The sequence below is a fragment of the Melanostigma gelatinosum genome (assembly GCF_949748355.1).
Source record: "Melanostigma gelatinosum genome assembly, chromosome: 7".
Taxonomy (NCBI): domain Eukaryota; kingdom Metazoa; phylum Chordata; class Actinopteri; order Perciformes; family Zoarcidae; genus Melanostigma; species Melanostigma gelatinosum.
The window spans coordinates 21,608,896-21,636,287 of record NC_136640.1 but is presented as its reverse complement, the minus strand read 5'-3'; the positions used below and the strand labels follow the sequence as shown (position 1 = coordinate 21,636,287).

At 45.3% G+C, this 27,392-nt stretch overlaps 1 protein-coding gene across 1 annotated transcript in view; it reads right to left on the bottom strand.

Annotated features, from left to right (window-relative positions):
• tyw1 (tRNA-yW synthesizing protein 1 homolog) overlaps positions 1-27,392 on the bottom strand; it is a 44,682-nt gene that overhangs the window by 14,486 nt on the left and 2,804 nt on the right. Inside the window, exons 6-14 of the mRNA XM_079272243.1 lie at positions 26,984-27,265; positions 24,061-24,183; positions 17,870-18,002; positions 14,412-14,464; positions 14,200-14,318; positions 12,314-12,423; positions 8,327-8,504; positions 5,736-5,871; positions 1,658-1,768 (exon numbers count right to left, since the gene is read on the bottom strand). Of these exons, the coding sequence (XP_079128369.1) occupies positions 1,658-1,768; positions 5,736-5,871; positions 8,327-8,504; positions 12,314-12,423; positions 14,200-14,318; positions 14,412-14,464; positions 17,870-18,002; positions 24,061-24,183; positions 26,984-27,265 (1,245 nt within the window). The remainder of the gene's footprint in view (positions 1-1,657; positions 1,769-5,735; positions 5,872-8,326; positions 8,505-12,313; positions 12,424-14,199; positions 14,319-14,411; positions 14,465-17,869; positions 18,003-24,060; positions 24,184-26,983; positions 27,266-27,392) is intronic.

Genomic DNA, 27,392 nt, shown 5'->3' with positions numbered 1-27,392 from the left:
ACAATGCCGAGGAGGGATTGTAATTAACTATAAACTCATATTCATGGACTACTTTATTGCCTTTATACAAACCCTGTCAGGAAATAAGTCATTACTACATGCATTATAAAGAAACAAAGGTTTACAATTTGATTTCTAAAGCGCCTAATAAACTATTTAGCCTTCGTTGTGTAATCCCTAGAGTAGACGCGTAAATATGGCTTTCAACAGTAAACTATTTGTGACATCACGTCTGAACAACCTCTGGTACGCCACGGTACAAAAATTCAGAGTCGCACAAGCGAGCGCCACGATCACTTGCCGAACCTTCACGCTTGACGCGCAGACCGTGATTACATCATCATCTGGTGCCAAGCCTCGAGCCGGATTCTCTACGGCGAACATGAACTGTGCTTTAGTCACCAGTCGGGCTCTGAAACGCTCAGAAAGCCACGATCAGCTGATCACCATCACGCTGGCTAATAAGGGGTTATAGGTCTTTCATATATAATTAGCGGTCTGCCTATTTAAAGCCTTGAAGGCCAACAAAACAATTTTTAAATCTATGCAAAAGGGAACCGGCAGTGAATGCAGGGAGGCTGGAACTGGAGTTAAATGATCTTGTTTCCTTGAACTGGTGAGAATTCTAGCGGCAGCATTTTGGACCGATTGAAGGCGATGGAGGCAAAATCTGGGTAATACCTGAATACATGATGTTACAGTAATCAAGTCCAGCATGGATGCCGTCATTACAGCAGCGTTGGTGTTTACTGGCGCAGAATAACTGTAGATGGCGTTCTGAGATCAGTGGCTTCTTATCTGCCAGTACATTTTCGCCGCTGAATATTCATGATGGACCTTTTTTAGTGGCCGTAAAAGCAACAAGTCATCAAGTTAGTTCTGTCACGAATCTAAAACTAAATCCCTCACCAACAAAGACGACCAGAAACTTACTCTCACTCACAGCATTTACTGGCAACATCAATGACTCATACAGTTAGACAAACATAAAATTTGCTCACACGCAGAAGTTTAAAAAATAAAAAGCTTCAGCTAACGAACAAAAGTCTTTCTGGCTCTTGGTGAGAGTACTCGGATGTTTGAAAGGATCCTTTGAGGCCCTTTCATTTTTGGATAAAACTAAAATTAGAAATGATGGATGACCTGAAGAAAGTTGAGTCTTCAGTTTGAACATCAGTTTCCCTCGATGTACAAATTGGTGGAGTGCCAGAGAGACGAGCGAGGAAGATGCTGACTCACTTCTATTTGAAATACTTCGGTTTGTTCATTGGCTGAACTAATTCAAAACAAAAAGTTCTCATTCAATTCTACTTGTTTCCTTCCAGTTGGGAACATATCAACACTTTATCTCCCTCACATCATCGTCATAGCTTGGTTGATTTGAGTGTATGTGCGGTGGGAGATGCTGCCGGCTCATTTGTTTTATGAAAACTCATTAATGAGGAGCGACAGTGGAAGGCTTTGCTCTTCGGAGGGTTTACTCCAGACACACATCAAAGCTCACTGAAGACACGTGAAAACAGAGAGAGCAGAGAAAAGTAAAGCCGGCCGGGATGAAGACGATGATGATGTGAAAATGACTGATAAATAAGACATCAAATGAGGGAGTGGAATAGAAAACACGATGGGATAGAAAGTCTGCGCCGCTGAACCCTACCTTGACCTCAATGAAGTCCGGCTGGCCCAAAGCAATGAGCTCCGAGTACGACTGCATCTCCTCCACATTCCAGGCCTTCACCAGCGTCAGTCTGTACACCGTCCGCTGTCTCTGGATGGTTTTAAAAGGAGTAGAAAAGTGGAGAAATAAACATGAGATTGTTGTATTAACAGTGTGTTGCATATTTAATGTATTCTAGGTTTAAAGACGGGTCTCAAACAACCACATCCAACAGATTGAGAGCCAGCAACACGTTTGTGCAGCACTTCCGAATAGAAAAGCTGAATGATTTTTAGAGCTGAACTCACAAAAGGTTTTGGACACTGTTATAAAAACCAGATGAAGTGTTAAAACAGTGAGTGCAGCCATAAGCTAGGAGTTCTGGACGAGGTGTTTAATAATCATCTTAACTGCAACAATTCAACGAACGCAGCAAAGAAATAAAACTTCATAACACGCATACTGTAGTTCAAAAGTCGTCGGCCGTTCAAATTGGGGAAAACAAGCTTGCGTTGCCATCGGTGAGCAATGATGTATCACTAGCAACATCTGTCCTCCACAGGCAACACAGCAGCTCACAGATGTCCTCTCAACCTGCTTTCTGTCTTCTGTCTGTTGCTAATGCGCTAACAACTGCTGCGCTGCACAGGTTAAGGATTTCACCTGCTGATCTAAAGTATGAAGATCGGGGCCAATCCAGGCATTTTCATTTTAAATAGTATCTACCATGTGACACCTTTTCCAGTGGCATCTCCAATGATTTGTTTAATCCACGTACAATAGCTGTCAGCAATGTCCCGACCCTCCATAGCATCGACAGCGAGCGAGCAGGGAAGGAAGAGAGTTATGTGAGCGGAACCACATCAAGTTTAAACACTTTGCAGGTGCACCACGTCGCTGACGTCTGTTTTTGAGCTTCAGGATTTTGTTCATTCTGAGGTGAAGAGAGGATTTATTCCAGCCTTGCTCCCACAAAAACATTGTTGGAACCCAGGCTAGATTTTCTTAACATTATTTAAATCAAATGTAGGGTTTCAAATTTGAAAATAGGCTTACTTTATGTTGTTGTTAAAAAAAAGAATTAACCTAAATACACGTAGAAAAATATATCAAAGGTCCCTTGTTACTGGCAAATATATAGAGATTTGAATTGATGGCAAGGCAGAGCAAACCTGATGCGGTGCTCAGTTAACTCTCTCTGGGTAAATAAAGCACTGACAAAAAATCCCTGCTCACAGCTCAATGGTGTCCACTCAGGCTGCTGTTGTTATACAGCAGGAGAAAGAGGATTATTGAGAACGTGAGGAAACACAGAGAGAGAGCTCTTTGGCTCGTTTCCTCACGCTCTCAGCAGAAGGTTATCTGTAACACTCGGTCCTTTCAGCCCAGTAAGGGGGGGGGGGGGGATAATTGGGCAGTGGAAGCAGGGAGGCGAGGTATTTCAGGCACCGAGGCACAACTCCATCAAATCCCCCGGGGAGGCCAGGTGGAGGAGAACAGAGAGGGATGAGCGCTAAGGAAAGGATGGAGACAGAGCCCACCATGAAATAGAGACTTAGGACACAGAGATACGGGGAAGTTGCACACAGGGAAATCATGTTGTCAGACTGACTCGTACAACCCTGAGGCAAATTATGATCAGATTCAAAATGCTAAATAACCACATCCGCCTGAGTTAGTGTTTTTTAAAGTGTCAATTAAAAACGTTTGTCTATAAAACTCGAATGACTCGAGGGTTTGTTCAGCACACATTTAACATTTAAAGCATTGCTCTCCGTCTATACCTGAACATGCTGAGGGTCAAACCGTGTCCTACCACCTTTAAATGAACCATGACTCTGCTGACTCATGTCCATCCAACAACCATGAAGCTCCATTAGTGACATCAATAGGAAGAGCTCACAACAAAGCATCAAAAGCCAAAACTACTCAAATCACCACTCTTTAAAGGCATCACACTAAACGAATACATGACATTATCTCATATCCTCATTATAATAATTGTCTGAATGCACCTGCATAATGCTCCCGTAGTAGATGACTGAGATCCGTGCTTATGAGTTTGTAACTTTGGCGTCATCCTCCTCGGTACATGTGGTATGCGACAGCATTTTAACGTTAAATACTTTTTATTCTACTTTTAATTCTCTCAGGATCAATTACAGAGTGATTCAGCCCTCTGGTGTGAATCTCTGGCATACATTAATATTGACCAGCCTCCATTTATTCATTTCTTGCCCCTGCATTGAGTTTTTCATTCTCCATCTCTTTCTCCATCTCTCGCCCCCGAGGCGAGTTGGGTGGATACAGAGGGGATTATACACTCTGTAAAGTGAAAGGAACAGGTTGAGACAATGAAAAGGAAGAACGCTGTGAAAGTTTGTCATAAAATCGGGTGAAATATGGGAGAATTCTGACCTCGGGGAGGAAACCGGGAGAGTAAAAAAAAAGAAGCAAAACGTTAAAGTTAACGACAAATTAGACATTTGTTTGTTTGACAGCAATTATAAAAGCAATTCTTGAGATTGACGGCTCCTTGAACTGTCAGCACTGGAAATAATGAGATTCCAGTGAGTGCAGTGAATGTGCCAGCGGGCAGAAGTGTCAGTCCCCGGTCCAGGAGGACTTTGCTGTCACTGGTCTGCCCTCGCCTGGATGAACCTCGAGGGTTCAAGTTACGCCAACGTACCCACAATCACCAACATCCTACATTAGACACGTCTGATGTTAACGGGTTGTTTGAATGGAGGCTTAAATATGGTCCGATAGGGAAGTTGAGAAACACTGTAAGATGCTTGCTCCGAATTTATTTAGCATTGAATGTAATTTACACGAGGAGGCTGTATGCAAACTGTTTAGGCTCTGATGACTGGATGCTTTACATCTTAACGTCATAACGGTAGAATTCATCACAACGCCATTGATTCCTTTAACTATAAGGTGGTTACTTGGCTCCCCCACATTGATGTTTGCTCGTTGGTCGAGTGGTGAAAACGATGATTTTGATGCAATCGAGAGTGCAGCGATCCAGCGCCAGGCGGTTCGCCTTCGAGCCGCGCCGCCTCTCTCCGACACCTCAAGCCGAGCGGTGATGAATTCGTCCATCGTGTGCTAAAGCGTGCAAGAAGAGGAAGCCGCCCATTACTGAAAGGTGTAACACGGGTTCCCGTCTGAGGAACTCCTCAGTCCACGTCTTTCTCAAGGTCAATTTGCCGGTGCACCCAAGCACTCTTTTTTTCCTCACTTTTGTAGGAAACCCACTAACAGAGAGAATGGATTTACACAGGGGGTCAGGTGGTTAGATTCAGGCTGAGATACTGGACTTTCCCTCTGCTCATGAATGATGGCAATGATCGCAAGGTTATTGGATGCATTTCTTCACACTTAAAAGAGATTTACACCTCTGGATGTTTCCATTCGTTCAGTGGTGGCAGTGTCCCCGCAGTATAAAGCCAAACTGTGAAAAGAATCCCTAAGAAGCCACTCTTCCACCGTTGTCTAAAGCGTTAAAGGTTTGATCTGCTCTGCCATTCACTGCCATCGCAGAGACATTTGGTAAATGTAGAGGACATCTCAATCTGTGCCTTCTGGGAGGACTCAATCGGCCTTTTCATCAGCTGCTCTGATTCACTCGAAACTAAAAAAAGACGAGTCCACACAGGAGGTAAGAATCTGTCACTTCCAACAGTCTGACAGCGGGTTGGAGATAAGAGGCCACTTTTGTTCAAAATTACAGCAAATGCATATTTTCATTCACAGCTTACCAAGAAATGAACTTGCGTTGTCAAGATCTTCTGTTGCGGTAAAGCTTCAGTACGTTTTCAAGTTTATTGTATTAAATCACATAAAAACATCACCAAACCTAGAGCGGTTTGGTTGGAGTTGAGTTGATCAGAACTAACTATCTCTGGTGGTGAGCAGCATCCGTCCTCTGCTTACCAACGACCAGACACAGACTCAAATAAAGCCAGTGACTCATTCATGTCAAACTCTGTGCCACTGAAAGGTCACTAACATGCTGTTTAACCCTCTCGTTCACAAGCTCATCTCTTTCTCATTAGCTCGGTGAGCAGCTCACCTTCTCTCCCAGGGCCCGGAGGCTGCCCAGGAAGCGGGGCCAGAAGTCCTTGAAGAGCGGTCGGTCGATCTTCTTCAGACTGTCTTTGGTGCTGGCGTCCACGCTGACATACAACTGGGTAACCGGAACCAGGCTCCTGGAAATGAGAGAGAACACAGAACAGAGATGAGGGTTCTCCCAGTATATATCTATCGAGAGAGAGAGAGAAGAGAACCTGAGGAGAAAGGTAGTACGAAACCTCAGGAGCATTTGAAAAACACGAGAACAAAAAGGAAAACAAAAAGGAGTATTGTTCAAAATTCACCCTCAATGTCATCAATACCTCGCCACACTCTCAAAACACACGAGTGCATTGTCAGCTCTCTGACTTCTTGTTGTTGCATGTAAATTACCGAGACAACGGCATGCTTCAAACACTCATCTAGTCAAACACGAGTCTGAAAGAGCAGGAAGGACGCACCCGAGTAGAACCCGACTCACAGGACAAAGTAGAAGAGCACTGTCCTTTCATGCGTCTTTCGACGGGAGATACAAATTTGTGCTGTGCAAGAGGCAATTATGGAAAGATACAAACAAAACCAATTAGCCAAATGAGCAGGGAGACAGAAAGTATGGGAATGCAGCTCTTCCTACTTCTGGTGAATCTCAGTTTCCCCTCGACGAAGCAGCGCTGGAATAGAGACTCAATGAACTGCAACAGCTCATCTCCAACCAGGTCAGGTGGCTCTGACAGACAGGAAAAGATGGCCGACGGCTGCCATCCTCAACCTGCTGCGAGTGTACCATAAGTCAGCCTAATTCATATTTATAGTATAAAAGGAGTTCTCGCGGCTTCTAAAGAAAATACAATTGGAAAGTGATAAATGTCAAAAGTTCCTTTTGAAGTAAACAACTGGTTCAATAAAATGAAAGCACATAAAATGTGAGTGTGTAACTACTGATGTGCTCATAATAAACATCCACCGATCAACTATCTTCTGCTTATCCGGAGCCGCTCCGAGAGGACAGCGGGCTCAGCAGGGTATTCCAGACCTCTCCTCAGGAACGTTTCTCAAGTCCTCCCAGGAAACTCTGGGGCAGTCTCAGGCCAGAGTGTCTCAGGCCATGTTCTGGGTCTAGCCTGGGTTCTCTTACCAGTTGGACATGCCCAGGAAAACCTCTATAGGCAGACACCTTACAAAGGAAGCTCATTTTGGCCACTGGTATCCACCATTTCATATTTCGGTCACCACCCAAAGCTCATGAGCATCGGCGAGGGTCAGAACGTAGATGGATCGGTGAATTGAGAGCTTTTCGTTTTACCTCTTCACCACAGCGGTCCGGTGCAACGCCGGCTTGTCTATCTCACGCTCCATTTTTTACCCTCACTCGTGAACCGAAAGATACTTGAGCTCCCTCGCTTGGGGCAGTGACTCACTCCCAACCAGGAGGGTCCAATCCATCGTTTTCCAGCGGAGAATCTTGGCCTCAGATATACAGGTACAGACTCTCATACAGACCGCCGCAAACCGCCCAAATGCGAGCTAAAGTTCATGGCCTGATGGAGAAAATAGAACCACATCATCTGCAAAGTCAGAGATGCAGTTCTGAGGTCCCCAAACAGCAGACTAAGTTCTTCTTACACTTCCCACTCTATACTGCACATGTGATGGGAAACAAAGGGACGTCAGAGGGGCATACAGCCACAGCGGTGTGCTGACACAGAGTGCTGAGTCGAAGCCGTAGTGCAGGCAAAGATCACACTCGGGTCACTTCAGTACGTTTCCTCCTCAGACACAAAACTTTTCCTGTTGATGCTCAACAGCATCTAAAAGCACAAAGTAAAGAAATGTGTGTGTGTGTGTGTGTTGCGTGAGTCATGGCCACAAAGCCATCTGAGGTGGTATTGCCTTTCATGAATTTTTCATACGGTTACAGTCGGGGCATCATGTACATGCCTCTAGGAACCGTGCCTGTGTGGTGAACTCTTGTCAAAGAAAGACCTGGACTCCGGTCGCTGGGTTCTGATTTAAAGTGCAGCATCTCAGAAGTTATACTCTGCACCGTTTAACTCACAGACGACATCGACTACAGGTTAACTGTGAACACCCTCACTTCTAGTGGAAAAGCATTTATAAAAAGCGAAAGAAGTTCAATTTACCAATCCCGTTAGTGCTGTAAGAGCAGCGAGTGAACAGTCATTAATGACGCTTTAAAGTTCACCACATTACAAAAGAACAACGTCTCACTTAGGGGCAGATGAGGTGATGCAGACAGTTTGATGTACATACGTTTTGACATGTTCTGAAACCTTTGGAAGTGGAATTTGACAATGTATTGCTATTTATCACTTGTACCCTCCTTGTTAAAAGGACAGAGCATCACAATTGTGGAGACTGAACCTTTGATCCTTGCTGCTGCGACACACTCTTACTCCATACTCTCCAAATACCACCCCCCTCCCCCGACTTCAAAGAAAAGAGCTTGCGAAGGCATAATACGCGACAGACACGTAAATGAGCCAGAACAGATTGGCTGGAATGTGTATTTCGAGAGAAGAAACAGAAACGGCGACACAAACAAGTTGTGTGTGTGTCCGCTTGTGCCCCTACCTGATTTCCTGAGGGAACTGTGCGTTGGTGACCAGGAAGCTGGAGATGCGGTGGGAGTGGAGGAGGCGGATGAAGACGTTGATTTCGGGGTACATGATGGGCTCACCCACCAGGGAGAGGGCACAGTGCTTGACGGCCAGGCCCTCCTCGTACCGCTCGGGTTTCACTCCGGGGACGCCTGGAGGCGGAGAGAGGTCAGCGGCTTAACACATTATAGTTTTAATGTCCACCTTTGACCTAATCAATGATCTCCAAACAACAAGGAGGAGCCTTTAAATGTGGAAGAATAAATCAAAAACGAGGAAATGTCGGCATGAGGTCGGGCTCTGAAGTGAGGCCAAACTAAGTCATTACAGGAGAGACGTGTGGTGCTCATGAAAAATGAGAGAGGGAGAGGAGCAACTGTGAAAGTCTGTGAGCCTTGGGAGTCGGGCTCGGAGCCCAGTCTTTTACTCCCTCTCTCCTTCTTTCCACTGGGTGGTCTTGGACCCGATGTTCAGCGTATCTATCTACCAGCACAGACCACAGGGTGCTGTGAAGATGTGCTCAGCAGAAAATCCTGTATTAGGGATGAATGTCATACATTTTATAACTATTGCTGTTGAACTTTAAGATGACTGAATGATGGTAATTAACAAAATAATGACCCCCTTCCTACCCCCCCCCTTACCTCTGGCGCCCTTGCTCGTACCACACCCAACTTCCAAACTTTCATTTTTATCTCAGCTGCACACCTGTAAAGTTTTGTGACTGCATCTTCACGCGTTGCGACGCCATCGCGTTGACACAATCTGTCCACAGACAGACAAAATGAACACCTGGCAAAGTGCTCAAAACTGCCTCCGCGGTACCACCAGGACCACATTCTGCCTCAGCGACTAACACCGGCTCACAGGATGGAAATAATGCAAAGCCACACACTGTCGCCACAAGCAAAATGAGATTAATGAACACAACCAGCTGGGACATGAAGAAGAGCCCAAGAGATGCTGCGAGTCTTTATTTGAATGTTGAGATAGAACCGGGAAAAAATACAAATAGTGAAAGTTTTGCGCGCTGTCATGGGAACTTAATGTGATATTGCTCTCGCTCCAGCAGATGCCGTTTCATTTAAGAGTGCATGCAGTGAATCTTAATGAAGTGAAACTTTGGACTGATGCCTAAAGTTGAAATGCTTTATAAGACTCTATGAATTATGGATAAGTTTGCAGCATTTTGTGCGTCTGTCAGCGTGGCCTTTCAAGGACAAATCACATCTTGCAATAGCTGCGAAGACAAAGACGAACCGTCCCCGAAGACAAATCCCCCTGAACTCTGTTCACAACTACCAGCTGAGAAGATGCTGCGTGTGAGTCAAGTGAGTGGGACCTCATGCAATGTATACATCTCATGTTCGTCATGTCAAATCCCATTCCATCTCACAGTTACCTCCCTTGTTCGAGGGCTTTGGGCCGTTGTGTCATTACGGTGACTGCTGTGAAGCCGGAGCATTGAATCAAAGGAAGAACTATTACCAAAGACCTGCCATGTCCTCCGGACTCGGCCTTCGTCGTCTTGTTGTTCGACATCACAGACGACGATTAAGACGTCATAATCCCCTTTTTTGAAGAGTTCTCATCCTTGTTTGAATTTGTTCATGGTGTGCGAGTTAAGAGACACGTCTTTTTAAAAATGATAAGTGCTGGGTTGTTGTAGCCAAGAGACTCAGAACAAACTATTTCATTCATAAGTCGACTTTGCGGCGAAAGTTAGAACATCGACAAAGCTTCTTCCTGTAAATGTGCCGGCATTAAAGGAAGCTCTTGTGGATTTCATGGCATTGTCAAGAGCACACGCTCTAGACTAGAGCATGTGCTGTATCATACCCGAACTATTGATGGATGTAAAATGCACCATCAAATAAACTACCGGTCAAAACGCTTTACAGTTTAACATACAGAGGAGCAGGAGCGCCCTGGACACTTGTTGAAGTTGAGGAAAAATAAACTCATTGAGTCATTGGTGTTGTCACCGATTGCCCAATCGGATGGATTGAAAAGGCTTTCTGTGGCGGATACCCGGAGCTAAATGACTTCATCAGCCGTATTTCGTTACCGTGCTCTGAACAGAAAACAGCAGGCCAGGAGTAAAGATAATATGCTACTTGAGACTTCCGGCGCGTTGTTTTCATTCATTTAAACTGTCCCTATCAGGCTGTCAGCACACCAACCTGTTTCACCACACTGTGGGCCTTCAGAGGCATTGTCTGGACTGTTCGTTGCGCTCGACATTTAAAAAACGCATCACTGTAAATGGAGTTGAAGGCTGCCTAATGTGATTTTCTGGAGCAACTGGAAAGATACATTCTGGGTGATAATGACTATACGGGGCTGCACTTTGCTCTCGTACACTTCTAATTAGACTTGCAAAGCGCTGCTTCGTAAAAGCATCTGAAAATGTGCTTTTCTTTATTTCCTCAGCCTGTCTCAGCTGTAATCCCTTTTGTGCCTTTGTCTATTTTTTACTTTAAGTGAACTAAAAACCAGCTTACTGTCAACATGAGCTTATGTGCACTATTGTTCCATTATAATAACATCAGGAAAGGACATTTTCCATGAAGACGTTCATTATATTACATCATGAATAACTGCTCTGAGAAGGATATCATCTATGAAGTAGCCCTTTGAAGAAGATACGCCTCAGCTTTCAGCATTGGGCATCTGTATTATTTCCCGAGTAGAATTGCTTCTCTGTGTTACGATGGGTTCGGCAGTGACGTTGAGGTTAGAGAGGCAGCCTTCTGACAGCAAGGTCGCAGGATCAAGCCGGGCCTTAAGAATACTTCTGCTGGGAGGTAGAGTCACACATGCCCAACACCTTTGATGTCAACCTACTGTCGAGTTTGTATGCCTTGTTGAATTTAAGGTTGTCCGTTACAGGTGGAATCTTTAAAGTAGGCCGCAGTGCTTCTATGTGAGTTACACCAAAAACACAAAAGAAATCAACAAAGAGCTGTGGCTCAGTGGATAGCAGGGCCGTCTTTCAATCAGAGGGTCTGCGGTTCAATCCCCGGCTCCACTAGTCGCATGTCGATGTGTCCTTGAGCAAGACACTTAACCCCAAAATTGCTACCGTAGTTGTGCCTACGGTGTAGAAATGTGATAGACTCTGAATTGTAAGTTGCTTTGGATAAAAGCGTCTGCTAAATGTAATGTAATGAACTGGAACGAGGAGAGTTCGGCACTGTGGCAGCGCTAGAGCTCACTGCGGCGCTGCTGATTTCAAGTGAAAGAAGCTCTAAATACAACACTGCTGAGCAGGTTGAATCTACTCAGGCCGTTGGTGTGTGTCTGGTCTTTTAAGATATCAGTAACCCTTTGTGCAGGTCACAATCAGACAAATAAATGCTAAATGTTAGCTCCGTCAGTCGCCACAGTTTGCTGCGAGCCGCCGGTTTGCTGTCGTCATATTAAAAGGGCAATACAATTGCTTCCAATCTTGTGTAGAGCACCTTTAATTGCTTTATTAAAAAAAACGTATCATTGGATTAATCTCTAAGAACTATAAACATTAGCTGCAGTGAAGATCTCATTGAAAAGCTTTAAACCATTCTGGGATGAAAAAATATTGTTCAATCAGTAATTGCTTGCTTTAATAAAAGTCGAATTACTGTGTTACCACCATGTTTTGACAACGTTTCCTAAAACCTCTGAAAGAAAACCTGCTCAGGGAACACTCACAGGATGATCACTAAATCTGTTTTGACTGAGCTTTGGGCGTCCAGCCGGCCGTCCTCAGCCAAAGCTGGTAGCAGCCAGAGAAAAGAAGTCACAACGGCCAACAGTGTGAGTGCACGTGAGTACTCATGGAGCCCAGGAATGTGTGTCAACAGTGCCACTGATAGACGGATAGACGGATAAACGGACGGCTAGAGAAACAGAGTTACACCGAGAGGTGGAGCGGGAGGGAGCGCTCGTGTTTGCACGTGTGACCTTCTAAAAGACGAACCTCTGAACTGTCGAATCATGCCCTGGTGCTTCTCCATGGCTTCCTGCAGGATCTTCTCGGCGGGGTCCATTTTCCAGCGCCACTCTGTGCCCACGGGGTTGGTGTGATGTCTGTTGGTGGGGCGTGCAGGTAAACGGGTAAAGCACAACAGCAGACACACTGTAAACCAATGCTACTTCACCAGTTGTTCGTTGTCTGCTGGGGCACGACGGTCGTGGTTACGCTTGTCTTTTTAACGCCACTTTTGTGACCGGATGCACCAGATTGTAACTCAGCTGAGTCCACATATGCGCGTGTTCCTCTGATTTAGAGCGATGAGCGTCTCTCCAACGAGGTGATAATTCTATTCAATTTCTAAACGTATAAAAACATGAAAAAATGCATCATACTGTAAAACAACGGCACCTCCGTTGGGTGTGAATAACACCTCCTGAAGGCATCGTGTCTGTTGCATGCACACGCATGCCGGCCTCTCACATCAAATCTAATTCCACCTGTTGCTACAAAGAGGTGGCTGGTGAGGGCAGCGGCGAGATTACATCTGTGCCCTGAAATTGCCTCACTTCCTGTCACGCCACATAGTCGTCTGAAAGGAGACTGGCGGATCTGTGGTGACAGGGAGGCAGGTCGCCGAGGCACGCTCTCGCGGCGACCTTTCGGTGCTCGATGTTTCAACAGAAAGGGAACTCAAGGGAGAGAAAGGCCTCGGTCTCTCGCCGCTGTCACGATGAATCAGTGTCCACCTTTAGGCCTCGCGGTTATGCCGGCCAGTCGTAAATCATTAACCGGTTCGGGTTTGGCTTTCCCTCAGTATTTCCAGCGCCTCGAGCTACCCAATCATTGGTCTGACGGAGCTCCGGATGCTGGCAGCACGGGGACAGGAGCACACTCTGCTCGGCTGCCATTAAACGGAGCTGATTGAAACTGTGAAATGTCACTTTAAAGTCCCCGTGAAACGGATGTTAGGGTGTCTCGAGCGTCTGTTACGGTTTCCTCATGCTTGATGGCTCATCCTGCACTCACAGGTGTTTACAAAAACAAAAAAAGGTCCAATCAAATGAGACTTTGAGGGACTAGCTAGCCACACTGGTCATACAAAACCAAACTTTGGAGATAATGTAATATGGAGAAATAGGGAGAGACGTGTGTTTGGATATCATAATAAATATATATAAAATCAATCATTTTCACTGTGAGTGAGGGAGGTGTGTGTAGCTCCTCTGTAGCTTCCTATCGCCCTTAAGCCCGCCCACCTTGCAATCAAATGTGAAGGATTTTAATTAAATCCCTCTTGAAAACTGTACACCGCCGACATATTCTGTGAAATACGTCGCGGTGCAGAAGCTAAAGACGCTTTCACTTCTGCGTCGCTGGGACACCTGGGGTCAGTTAGATACATGTATTACAGACTGGTCTGCAGTCTTATTTTACCCAGAATTCAAAGCAAATTTGTCTTACTTGATGGTCATGAACCAGACAGCTTTGTGCAACAGATGAATTGAGACTATCTGAAGTCTGACTGTTAGTTTGATCTGAGCCAGGTCTCCAATGGGGGTACGAGTCCCCCTAGGGCTACTGTGGAGTACTGCAGGGCTTATGGCAGATATTCTTTAGAAACTGAAATGTCCACTTCAGTATCAACTTACATACACCAAACTCTCCTGTTTCATTCCCGTCTATATTCTGAAGGGATAACACAGATGGGTTTGTTCATGCATCATTCTTAGCCTGATTTATACGACATTGTATTACTAAAAACATGGTGAAAAATGAAAGTGTTCTTCATGGCTGACAGTATTTTCTGATTCATGGAGTGACACAAAGACTTATCCAAAATGCCCCTCTGTAATTAAAAGAAACTGGCCCTCTGCAGTGGCTTCACATACCTCCAGCAGAACACACACTTGTTGGCACAGGCGAGGCTGGGCGTGGTCTCCATGCAGCGGTGGGACTCGATGCCATAGAACGTGTGCTTGTAGCAGCCTCCTCTCCCTCGCAACATGGACTGATCAACAGAAAACAGCACCTTTCATGTCATTCAGGCATTTGGTAAAGAAAGGAAGCAAAACGCTTTATGGAGGAGTCAACCCCCAGTTACCTTGGTCCATCGGCAAAGCTTCACCCCCGAATGACTTCCAATGAGTTTGTACCCTGTGGGAGAGAAAAAGAAAGAACACGTGAGAAGAGCAGTAAACACCTCTTTGACCCAGAGCAGAGGAAAGTTGGGGATCCCATTCATCAGCAGAGCCCTGCTAAACATTGACAAAGTCACACTCGGTCACAGTCCTCGGAGGCTGCTGAACATCTCCAGTAAAGCACGTCAGCAGAAAGAAGGAGGCGCCGGCGTTTCAAACTCTCCGTCAGCACAAAGGGAGGGTTAAAGTACTTCACAGGTCTGCCGCTCTATCCTCTGATACCACGGGCTATGAATGGCTACGCTTGGTGGTCTTTGCAGGCTTGTGGTTTTTTTCATTTTACTCATCCTCCTCTGTGATGTCTATCAAAAGGAATAGCTTCATCTGTATCCCTTAATCTGCTCAAGAAATACCGGAACATGATATTGGGACGGCTTCCAGGGGAATCAAGAAGGGCTTACTTTTTAAAAGACCCGACGCTCAAAAGACACTTTCCAGTTAAGCCGAGCAGCGACGGAACAGGATTGATGTGGAATTCAGGTGGGAGCTCTTCACTTTCAAACCTTTTTTACCGTTAAATCTTTGTAGCGGCAATATCCAATCAAACACACAGCCGGATATTTGTGTCAGTTTGATGCTAGATGAGTCGACTATAAACGTTATTCATCGAGGCGGAGCGGTGATACACCAGCTGAATGAAACTTTGATCGAAGACGTTCTTTAGAGAAGTAGAACGAGCTTACACACAGAGTGCTTCCGTTTTAGTTCGTCGTGTATTTCTTCTTTGGGGCAAAAATAAGTTGGCTGTCCAGCACCAAGTTGCCACCTGAAAAACACGACCTCCACTAACCTTGCTCCCAGCGACTGAAAGACACATTAAAAAATATACACTCCCAGGCCAACACGAGTGTGGAAACCACGGTAAGGCCCTGGACCCGCTGGCAGTTTATTTAAGCATTCATGATCAGCAACGTTTCCCTCTCCTGTGTTTGTTCGGGGAAATCGGTTTTCAATGAGTCGGGGGAGAGGCTCGGGCCAAGGGGAGGGGGAGATACAGGTCTTACTATCTCCCCCTTCACTGTCGTCTGAGAGATTGTGCCAGGCATCAATATCAATATCAAGGCATCATAACAAAAAGCAAGTGCACGGGTATTTAAGTGCATGCATGTGTGTGCGCTCAGTAGTTAATTATATCAATTAGCCACTAAAAGGTAAGTTGCTGCTGAATAGAAACGAGTTCTTACCCACCAGCTTTCGATCCGTATCGAACAAAAACACAATACAGATCCACTCCAACTGTGGACTTAAATAACTTGAAATAAAAGACATTATTGGCAATTCTGCAAACAATTTATACTTTGAGCTCCACTCTGAGCTGCCTGAGGGAAGTGAAACTAGTTTGGAGAGGTCGGCAGCTTCTTCTTTTCTCAGGATCTCACAGGAAAAAGAGATCAAAAAGAAGACATCATGTGTTTTTAATGTTTCAACGATACTTTTGTCTGTGAGAGTAGGCCTGTCGCGATTATTATGTTATTGGCTTTTACGATATATGGACGTGACCGCAATCATTTCTGCTGACCTCGACATGCCAGAATAAACAGCAGGGTTTTCCCCTAACATTTAAAGGAGCTGGACACTGCGCAGACAATGTTAACGGAGACAGTTTTATTTTGTCTTCTGGTTGTGTGGAATTGGAATATAAAGACATTTAAAATGAATAAAACCAAAGTCTGAATAGTCTTAAAATGTAAAATGTAACTTAATGTTTCGTGGCATCATTGTCTTGTTAAAACGTGCAGCAGATGTGCCAGTTTTTACATCATTAAAATAATAAACAGCGTTCACCATTGATTATAGTTGAAGAGATACATGAGCTCTAACCCGTTACCATGACTATTTCAAATGGACGCCCGTCCACTCTTCATCATCACAAATACTAATTCAAACAAACGGATTCTATGTACAGTCTCCTGAGTCTCAGCAAACGGTTTTCTTAAATGTGCGGCATCATTGTTGGAGATTACAGTCTCGATGACGTCTGCATCCATGTCATGCCAGGAAGAGGCTACACAGGGAACACAGACCCAACATCGTTGAAACAATGCCAACACTTTCATCCTTCATTCTTTCATCGCACATGAAACAAACCGTCGAACCGGGACTGACCGGTGCCAACATGAAGCAGGTCAACATTCGGTCCAATGAAGTCTTGCTCACAGAGTCCTATTTATAGAGAGTTGTGTGAGCCAACAGTGGGGGTTAACTGGCTGGCCTGTGTTGTACCGGAGAACAGACTAACTAGAGAGGAGATAGTGAAATGTTTCAGACAGAACGAAAGAGGCTTTACGGGAGGAGAACGCCGACACGGAGAACATACGGATAAACTGCATGAGGCTTCACTTACCAAAACACAAAGGCAATATCATAAATGCTGAGCCACACTTAACACTTCACATTTGAAGACAATGCATCCCAACTTTCACAGGCAACACTATTTCCACCACATTATCTCACATATACTTAATCCAATTTAAACCGAACATCTACTTTTGGAAATACTGGGTTGACAGTGATATTGCCGGTACGTTCGGGTCATCCTGTTTGGGTTTGGGAGGAGAGAGAGAGAGAGAGAGAGAGAGAGAGAGAGACTCTTGGAATGTTGTAATTTTATTACGTCGGTCTATTCTGTCCACGCATCTCTCCTCCGTTGCTCTCCCTGAGGTTTCTTCCGTTTATTTGGAATGGAAGGGATTTAAAAAGGGATTTTTTTTGTGGAGTGTTTCTTTATCCGAAGCGAGCGTCAAAGGATACGAGCGTGTCGTATAGATTGAAAAGCTCCCCGAAGGTAAGTTTGTGATATCGGGCTGTATAAATAAAATGAACTCAACTTGACAGTCATCATCAGGTGCTAGAACATTGGCCATTATTAACACTGGAACACAGGGATGCCATTTCATCAGCCAATTCATTTAAACATAATCCGAGCAGTCACTTCTGCGTGGTGTGCCGGACTAATTAGCATCTGAGACCAGTGGAGCGACTCGGTAGCAGAATGGTGCAACTGCAACATCCCTGGTTTGATTACAGCCTCGGGCCCTTTGGCCAAGTTTACACTGCAAGCCATAGAGCTCAGTTCTGATCCATTAGCCAGATGCATTTATTTTTTTTATGTGGCCAATATCAGGACACGCAGCACGCTGTCGTACAGAAGTAAGCATGGAGGGCCACTGAAATCAGCGTTTAAGGATTAAACTTAAACGCTGCATCCTAACCCGCCTCAGCAAACGGTTTTCTTAAATGTGCAGCATCATTGTTGGAGATTACAGTCTCGATGACGTCTGCATCCATGTCATGCCAGGAAGAGGCTACACAGGGAACACAGACCCAACGTAAACTGCATCCTAACCTCCACTTTCCTCACCTTGTTTGGTCAGTGCTTTTCTCAGGGCAGGGGTGATCATCTCCCTTCTTTCCCCCTCATCTTCAACCTTCTTCACTCCGTTCACCTTGGATAGCTTCACCAACTGGCCGTCTCCTCGACCCTCCTCTTTGCTCTGTGGAAGACGCACGACTCAGAGTCACGTATGCTTTACAACCGCGACGGCATCTCGGAAAAATAATCTGCCGGTTTTGCTCACGTTACAACCGGCATCTGTCACAACTATAGAATAATAAACCGTGATCTTTCAAATTGTAAATACAAAAGACCAATAGTGTTGTCTGAAGATGCATATTTAAACATGCAAATGAGGCATTATCTTCACTTCAAAGTCCTGAAATGCTGATGAAACCGCTGCAGGATCTAAGATGGGAGTTCAGAAACATCACAGCAACAGCAACAGAGAGGGTCAATGGAATAAAGAGGTTAACAGAAGTACAACGATCGTTTTTAACTCCAACAGTAGAAAACAGCGACCTTAAAAAGCCAGCTGGAATACATGGCGTCTTGCTTGCTTCATGATTTGATGCTCACCACTTTAGAGTTAAAAGCAGCTCCTTTCAAAGTGATTGATGTTGGATATGACTGAAGATCAAGGGTGGAGATTCTGCATAACCACATAACCACTGCATAACACAAGTCTTTTTGAATAAAAAGGGACATCATGGTGTCGGGACCGGGCGGGGTTATCTGGGTTTAAGGCCCTTCAGGGGTCCAGGGAAACGCAACAAAATGTCTCCGGCATAACAAGAAGACGATTGTTGGACTTTATACCACAAGCTGCTACAGCCCAACGACTTCCTTCAGGTCAGGATTGCACTATTGCTGTGTGACGCATTTGTATGTAAATAGCACTTCCTGAGGCAGCTGAAGAAGTTCAACCTGCCAAAGACAATGATGGTGCACTTCTTCACTGTTCATCCTCTGCTCCTCCATCAGCGGCTGGTACGCTGCAGCGCATCAGTCGCTCTGCTGAGAAGGGGATCGGCTGCAGGACAGTTTCTTACCGTCTGCAGTTGGATTCTGCAAATAAAACCTTTCCTGAATCAAATTCTAAAAATCTAAATTTCTAATGCGTTCCAGACACAACAGAAGATTAAGTCCTGCTTCAAAAGTCGGCCAGTGCATGTGAACGGGTATTAGTTGTCAAGAGAGGCGTGGTGCCTTTGAGGAGAACAATGCTCCATCCAATTACGGTGCTGCTGTAATCGAGCCGAGACAGTCTGATCACCACTCGGTCAGTGATCTCCTGAGAATACAGAGCTTCTGTTACTAAGAACTCATTTGAAGGCCCGTTTTGTTTCCACTTAATCAATGAAAATCCCATATTTTGTGTGTTTTTAGCTCCGTTTTGGTCTTTACTGGTCTTGCAAGGCCAGACCTTCCTCCACAGCCCCGTCAGTGCTTAAGAAAGGTCTGACCCCACTTCATCTGCTTCTGGCAACTCTCAAACTTTGAAAGAATTTATAAATAATACGGTTGTTTTTTAAATGACAAACATCTGATAAAAGAGAAGCAACGTAAGACCTCCGGTGTTCAGAGCCCATCTGTATCTGACAAAACCTGACAATGCATCTAGAACGTGAGCCCATGCAGCAGCTCCATGTGAGGCCATGTGTGGCCGCGTTTAACCGGCCTCTGCCCAAACATTCCATAACAGCAGCAGCGCTCAGCCCTTTGGCTGAACAGACACGCTGTGAATAAGTAAGCCATCAAAGTGAGAGAACCACTCGCTCAAAAGGAAGCCATAAACCGTGCTCCATCCCAGTTATCAGTGCAGGTGCTCTGGGAAAGCATCAGCCACCCGGAGGTACCATCAGCAGGAGGATTGTGGTGGAAAAAACTATTCAATAGCACCGAGTGGGTCACTGAAATAGAGAAAAACAAAAACCTTTCAGGTATTTATTCTCTGCGCAGAGAAGACTCAATCATCACAGGGGGGGAAGGTGAGTTTCTCATCTACACATTTTACAATAGTACCTTCAATGAAACATTGACTACAGATCCTAATCTGTACATCCTGTGGTTTACTACCTCGAAGCTAAACACTGTTATTACCATCTGCACTCCTTACATCAAAGATCTACAACTGATCTATTCTAAACAACACTCACGACAGTTTAGATTCATAACTAATCTAAACATGCTGGCAGCACTCTCTTCCAGATTCTTCCTTTCAAGGGAGCGGTGGCCGACATACAGTACTGCAGTAAGTAAAACATAGAATAAAGCATATAACCAAGTCACAGTACAACATTATACAGCACAATGACATGTTCTATCACAGGCTGTGGCTCAAACAGCAGATATCTAAACTCCACATCCGTGACATGCACGATTCTGACAGCAGACGCAACGTGGAGCCAACGGTGCCACAATCTGTCCCCGTGGTGTTCGCGTGCAAACCCCCCACATCCGTCTGGCCGCCGCCTCTGGTTCCCGCTGCTCGGCTTTCGCCCCGTCGCTCGAGGGCTCACAGACGTCCAGTCATGGCCCGAGCCTGTCTGGACCAACAGAACTGGGACATCTCACAGCCCCGCGTTGTGCTCTGGCACCGTGAGCCTACATGGCCGGACGGTGCAGCGATAGCACGCGGAGCAAGCAGGTGATGACGGGACAGACATGATGTGGACGTGTGAGGGAGAGTACAGAAGAGGGCGCCGGGTAGAACGAGAAGACCGAGATAAATTAGGGCTAATCTGTTGTTTTTAGTCGACGAGGATTTCTTTTGTTGTTTTTAATGGGTTTTTCATGCTGAATTTCCAAGAAACTTACACGCACATGTCTGCCAAACACAATATTTAAAATGGTGCTTTTGGGTGATTCTTTGTGGAGAAACTCAATCTTGCAGATCTGTCAATTAAATGAATGAATCAACACATTTGTTGGGGTCTAGGAAAGCCCTAAAATCAATAAAGCCTCAAACACCAAGATCCTACTTTGTTAAACATACTGGAAAAAGGAAAATGCCAAGTGTTATCTAATTCAGCCCTAACCCAGACCTGCCACCGAATCAAAGCTGCCACGTAAACATAAAAAACAGGTCGGCGAGTTACTAACTGTATTAATTATGTGATTCAATTGATTGAAATAATCTAAAAGGCAGATTTATAGATTCTGGGTTTTTCCAATAAGAGATAATAAAACGTATTTATGTGACTTAAAACATGTCTGAAGGGTGGAACTATGCATCAGGTCCCTCATTGCAGATATGTTGTCAGTATGCAACCTGACTGAAAACCTCCCTTAATTGTCACATATTTAGAATACAAAAGACGGGCTCGAAGACTCCAATCATTTTACACTCGATGAGGCAACGCAGCGGCTCTTCAGTCAGAGTAGTTCATCTCTGCTTTCTCCCTCTGGACACGGAGCTGAAAACAACCCAGCCCAGGAAATCTGTGTGGCCGCTCGGGTTAATGATCCGTTCCACACTAACGCCCATCTGGCAGCAGCCCGGCATGAAACGGACCGCTCTGGCAGAAACAGACACCTGCTGTGACAAAGTTTCGATGGCGATGCAACAAACATTTGTGCAAAATCATTGAGAGGAACGATGGAAATGAAGCTGGTTGGCACTCGGCAGAACACGAGTAGAACTGTAGCCAAAGGCTGGTATGGACTAGTTGGGCAATATGAACTGTGATAAACAAACATATGCATCATCAAGTTCAGCAGTAACCCAGTCCCCCTCATTCCTGATCAAATTGTTTTTTTATATGTAAGAAATGTTCTGACTGACATACATACATACATACACATACATACATAAAATCTGAGTTCACTACAATTACAGTCAAGCTGCAGTTTATCCACATCTGTCCAAAAACTCATCACTTCATCATTTTAGCCTATCGTTTGTGCAAAATAGTCATAAAAAGCATCAACTAGAGTTTTGGCCCAAAATGTGTTCTAATCAGTTCAACCTCGAGTCCACGTCAAATCAACACTAAATCACAAAACACAATATCGTGATACTCGCGTGGATCGATATTTACTTAGACCTAAAATCACCTCGACATAATCCTGGTCAAGTCACTTAAAAACACTCAGCAAGCCCGATGGGAAGCACTTGAACACAGACTCGGATGAAGAGTCAGCTGATAGAGCTCATGCAGGTATAGCTTTGGGAGTGAACCGTCAGTGTGGTGTTGAAGTGAGACGTGAGCTGCCTGCAACAGAGAGCCTCTGCCATCACCTAGTGGTCACACACAAACAAAGTCAGCTCCCACTGCAGCTCTAGAAGAACACTGCGACACATCATACTCAGCCTTCAATAGGTGGAAAAAAACATATTCAGCTCATTAACCGCAAAACAGATGTGCTGCCACGCTGTAAATGAGCCAACTAACATATTGGAGCCGGGGGAATTTCCTTGTTCGCACTTAATTTGCAGCTCGGCTAAATACTTGTCGTCTCTCGGCAAACGTTTAACCTACAAACTAATTACATCTCGCGCCGCCTGCTCTGTGTGACCAAATTATGCAGAAAAACCAACATCAATGTGTCACCACGGAGAGACAAATGGCAGAATCGCCGTCCTGACATCAGAGCGTGACGACACGAGCCATCGCAGCAGACGATTGTACTTAAAACGCTGCGAGGCGAGGTAGCCCATCAGAGCACACGTGCACCAGGTGACATGGAAGCGTGCGTTTGGCCATTAAGAGAATAAATGGGAGAATCCTCAGGGGGAAGGGAATGACACGCGGCTTCCTCGTAACAAAACTAAATGAAGCAAACGCCTCGTGAATGTTGAAAAATGGAGATCTGGCTCCGTCTGAGAAGTACCGAGCGTCTCGGGCCCCTGGAGCCATTAAATGACATCTCTTCCTCACACATTCATACACAGACGGGCCTGTCCAACCCTCGCAGAGCTCACACACAGGATGCTGCAATATTCATGTCACAGGAGCAAGAACAAGCCTGCTGCTGAAGTCACTCCCACTGCAGACGCAGCACCGTGAGCACGTTAACAGACTTGTGTTTTCATGAGAGCAGAAGACATGAGGAATAACCCAGAGCCTCGAAAATCATTTTATACACAGTTACGTTGGCAGACTCTCTCTCCACCTCCATACACTCACACTAAGGCACAATAAACAAAGTTAAGATGAATTTGACTGAACTTTATTTATTCTTATTACTTCCCAATTTATCAGCTTTTTTCTGGCTTTGTGCTGCAACAACCTGACCAATAAAGACGCATCTCATCTTATCTAATCATTTCCAGTTGAGACAGGAGTTCGAGCTGGACACAATGCAGGCAGATATCCTTTTAAAGTGGACAGCGGCTAAAAGTAAACGGAACATTAATCACATCTCAGATGAAGAGGGATATTTGTTCATTCTCACTGTTTTTGCTCCAACTCCTTTTTCATACAAAGGATTACTGGAAAGAGCAGGAACTCGAACGTAATGAACTATAAGAACATAAAACAGTATTTTGGCATTGTTGTTAAACAGGTGCATTAAGAAGAAAGTCTTTAATTACATTAATGTAAGTATGATGTCGTAAAAGGCTCCCTCTCTAAAAGGCCTTTATGGCAATCACGGGTGTTTCCTTGAAATCGTTGGATTGATCGTTTGATGAAACTCGTTTTCACTCTGATTTTACGAACAAGGACTCTTCCCACAACGATCTGCCGCTCAAAGAGCACATAGAACCTACATGTCTTCTCCTTCCCCTCATTCTCGTAGCCCTAGTCTTCTTTCACGTTTTTTTTTAGTGTTTTCTCTTGAGTCACTCGTTCCTCACAAGTCTGTGAGGTGGGCGTCGTCGCTCTTACGCAAGCCTGCGCTTGGCGCCTGCCGGGGGCCTGGTGTCTATCAGCCCATCTGCCACTACTCCCTCAGTGACACCACTTCCTCCTCGCTCGGATAGAGCCGAGGTGGTGGAAGCTCAGTGCCTCGTTGGTGCCCGGTCGCAGACCTCAACGCAGAAACGCTGAAAATAAACCTGCTGGATGACGACCGGAAGCTCCAGCTTCAAATGATTCAACAAGCTCCCTGTGATATCGTGAAGCCGGCAGCTAAAGTACTGCAAATCAAACTCAAATGTACAAGTAGGGTGTTCACTTCTGAGCGCTCACTTTCATCGTGTTATTTCTGTCTGAGGTGTTGCTGTAGGCTCATACATTACCAATAAATAAAGGTGGTGGACAGAGTCTGACCTTTGCTCTCTTGGCACTGCTCATGATGTTGCCCAGATCCTCCATGTCAACCACTGAGCCGGCGTTTTTCTCATCTTGCAGGCCAGAAGACTCCTCGTCACTGCTGGACTCCACCAGATCCTCCTGAAACGAGAAGGAGGAGACGAGAAAGCCCCAAATGTGTTGAATGAAAGACAGTTTTTAACACAGGTGGTTTCCATTGGATTTTGGATTATTGCAGAAGATATGCTCTGTGGCGAACACGAGTTTATGATACTTTCATGTTTTGTTCACCAAGAAAATCTTCCCAAATGAAGACCACCGTTATGACTTTTGAAACATGAATGACGAGTCTGCACGATGTCCTTTAGCTGCTTGCTAGCAACCGCCTTTTCAAAGACACTTTAAAGCTTCTAAATTCACCAGACAGGTATTTACTGACGAAGTTTACGTCGTAGAAAAAAAAACAACTGTAAAATCGATTCAGCTTGTGTTAAGCATAGAGCTTAGTTCAGTTTGTATGATCCGCAACGTTTGTATGATCCGCAACACGACTGACTACATGCAAACGCTCAGGTATTCAGGGAACACCTGAGCATGTTGACTGAGCATTTATTCATCACAATGCTGCTGCCCACATGTGTGTCAGCATGAAAGGCATGAGCGGTGCAGCGGGTAGATGCATCACGATGACGGTCCCCTCGCCACAGCTTTCGGCTACTCGCGGCTCCGGTTCAATGTCACCTCTGAGTGCAATCGGCGCTGCGGACAGAGAAAGGAAGGAGTCTCAGCTAGAGCTGGCTCCGAGGGGCCCACTGCCATGACAACCGGTCATCTGTGTGTGTGCCGTGATACATACGAAAGCTGTTGGCGGCAGGCTACCGCGCGAGGTGCTGCTACCATCGGGGAAGAAGTGTCTCGCCCGAGGACAACTTGGCCATGTGGACAGGAGGAGGTGGGGATCGAACCACCAACCTTGTGATCAGCGGACAACCGGCTCTTCTTGTGAAACGGATTTAAAAAGTGCTATTTTCATATTTTGACACGTTGAACGGCCTCGACGGCGATGACACATTTCATGTGCAGAACATTTATAACACCATGAAAATCAGCGCTGCTAAATAAGGAGCTGATGAACTGAGAGCAACACTCCGGATCAGACTTTAGATCACGCTGCAGGCGCGCAGCATGAGGCTGTTAGCCCCAGACAGCCAACTTCAGCCTCCCGTGATTGAGAGGCGCTTCGACATCTAAAGTGCCTTTGTGATGTCGGGCGGCCTCATCGTAAGCCAGAGGACATTTTTCCTAATAAGACATCTCCAACCCTTTTGGTCTCCGCCTCTTCTTATACTCACCAATTGTCTACACTTGCTTATTTGTGCGCCGTCTGTTGACATAGTTGTCTTGTGTTTAATTGCTACTTAAATTGGGTCACGCTCATCCGGTTCTTCAGGTAGCACAAGACGTACACACACACACACACACGGAGAGCAATTTTAGACTGGTTCTTTGTCCAAAAAGAACATGAACAAGATGAGTTTTACAAAGTTTCCGTCCACGTGACGTATACAAACAGAAGACTGTTTGAGGAAACTACACAAACTTTCACTGTGAGAGGAACATGGACCTTTTAGGAGAGATCCGGAGGACTTGCTCCCAGACGGCAACCTCCGCTTCTGAAGAGTGAAGCCGATGTGGAAGTGTCTTAAAACCTGAATTCTCTCCACTGGCTATCAGGGGAGACTCCTCTGGTTGCAAAAAGAAGTCTGGTTGTATAGAAGTCTATGAGAAAATGACTCTACTTCTCTCTTGATTTATTACCTCAGTAAACATTGTGAACATGAGTTTATGTCTCAATCTCTAGTTTCAAGTCTTCGTCAACACAGCATGATGTTCATTTCGTAGATTATGGTCCATTTAGAGTCAAATAGACCATAAAGCAGAGTATGCTTTAGGGCGGGGCTACCTTGTGATTGACAGGTTGTTGCCGCTACCAGAGACGTATAAGACATCACCGTCCAAATATGGTCACTCCCGTTCCCTGGTTGCAAAAAAGCCGGCGACCACCGTAATTAAAGATGGCGCGACGGACAAAAGGTTAAACTTGTGGCTTTAAAATGACAATTCCACGAGCCAAAGGGTGACGTCACGATGACTACGTCTACTTCTTAAAGCCTGTCTTTGCTTGCTCCCCAGGAAGAAAATGTGCATTTTACAGTTAAATGCATCTTTAAAGGAAAAGAGGCTAGATGTGTGATGTGTTATTAATCATTCCCCGGTTATGAAGAAATCACAATGCGCCATTAAAAACGCAGTAGAGAGGATAAGTCCCTCCCCTCCCAGTGTCCCCCACAGGACCTTATTTCAGAGAAAATATGTACGGTAGTCAAGATACAAATATTTTGATCCCGTTTGAATTGTTACACATTTAAAGTTCGTCAATTCAAAAGATAATTCTACACGTCAAGAAAGTCGCAGTTTGTTGTGTGTGAAACCTCTCAGTGGACTGAATCTCTCGTCTCGCACGATGCGAGACGCTCAGCTAACGGCCAACGATGGCCGTTAGCTGAGCTTGCTAGCTAGCTTTGTTACACACACTCATGTGCCATTGTCTTACCTGAGCGGCGACTCTTATTATTAGTGGGGGACAAGACCCATTGCTTGTGTGAGTCCATCCTGGTAGGAAAATCACAATCACCGTAGCTTCAGAGAAACACGCCACTTTAGCAACTTTTGGGTTTGTCGTCTTTCTAATTAAACATTTTCAATATGGTTGTATGACAAAATGTAACTTTCTTTGCATGCAAAATAATCTTTTAAATTTAAAATGTGTCTCTCGTCGTTAATTCATGAACATATTTATTTTGTAATAAGGTCCCATGGAGGACACCGGATGGGGCAGGGCTTTGCCGCTCTTCAGTGAAATCAACTTTTCTGCCGTTACCTCAGAGCTGTTGTCCTTCTCCTCTTCCTTCTCTTCTTCCTGTTCCTCTTCCTTCTGTTCGTTGTTCGTACAGGAGCCTCCGGTCCTACAGTTCCCGCTGCAGCTCTTCTTCTCCCCCTTGACCAGGGCCTGGAGGCGGAGCAGGAACTTGACCTTCCAGGCCAGGAAGTCTGCCTGAACGCTGCCGTTGCGGCTCTTCACCACATTACAGTCGCCCTCTGCCCTGGTCATGATTCGCACGCCGCTCAGCATCCAGAGCCACTTGTCCACGTTGGTACCCACCTGGTTAGGCATGAAGGAAAGTGGGTTAAATAGAGTTTAAAGAAATAAAGTCGGGCTGCTGCTGCTTTTGTGACATTTACTGAATGCTGACCAATGCGGTGGTGAGCTACACATTAAGTCAAGTTTG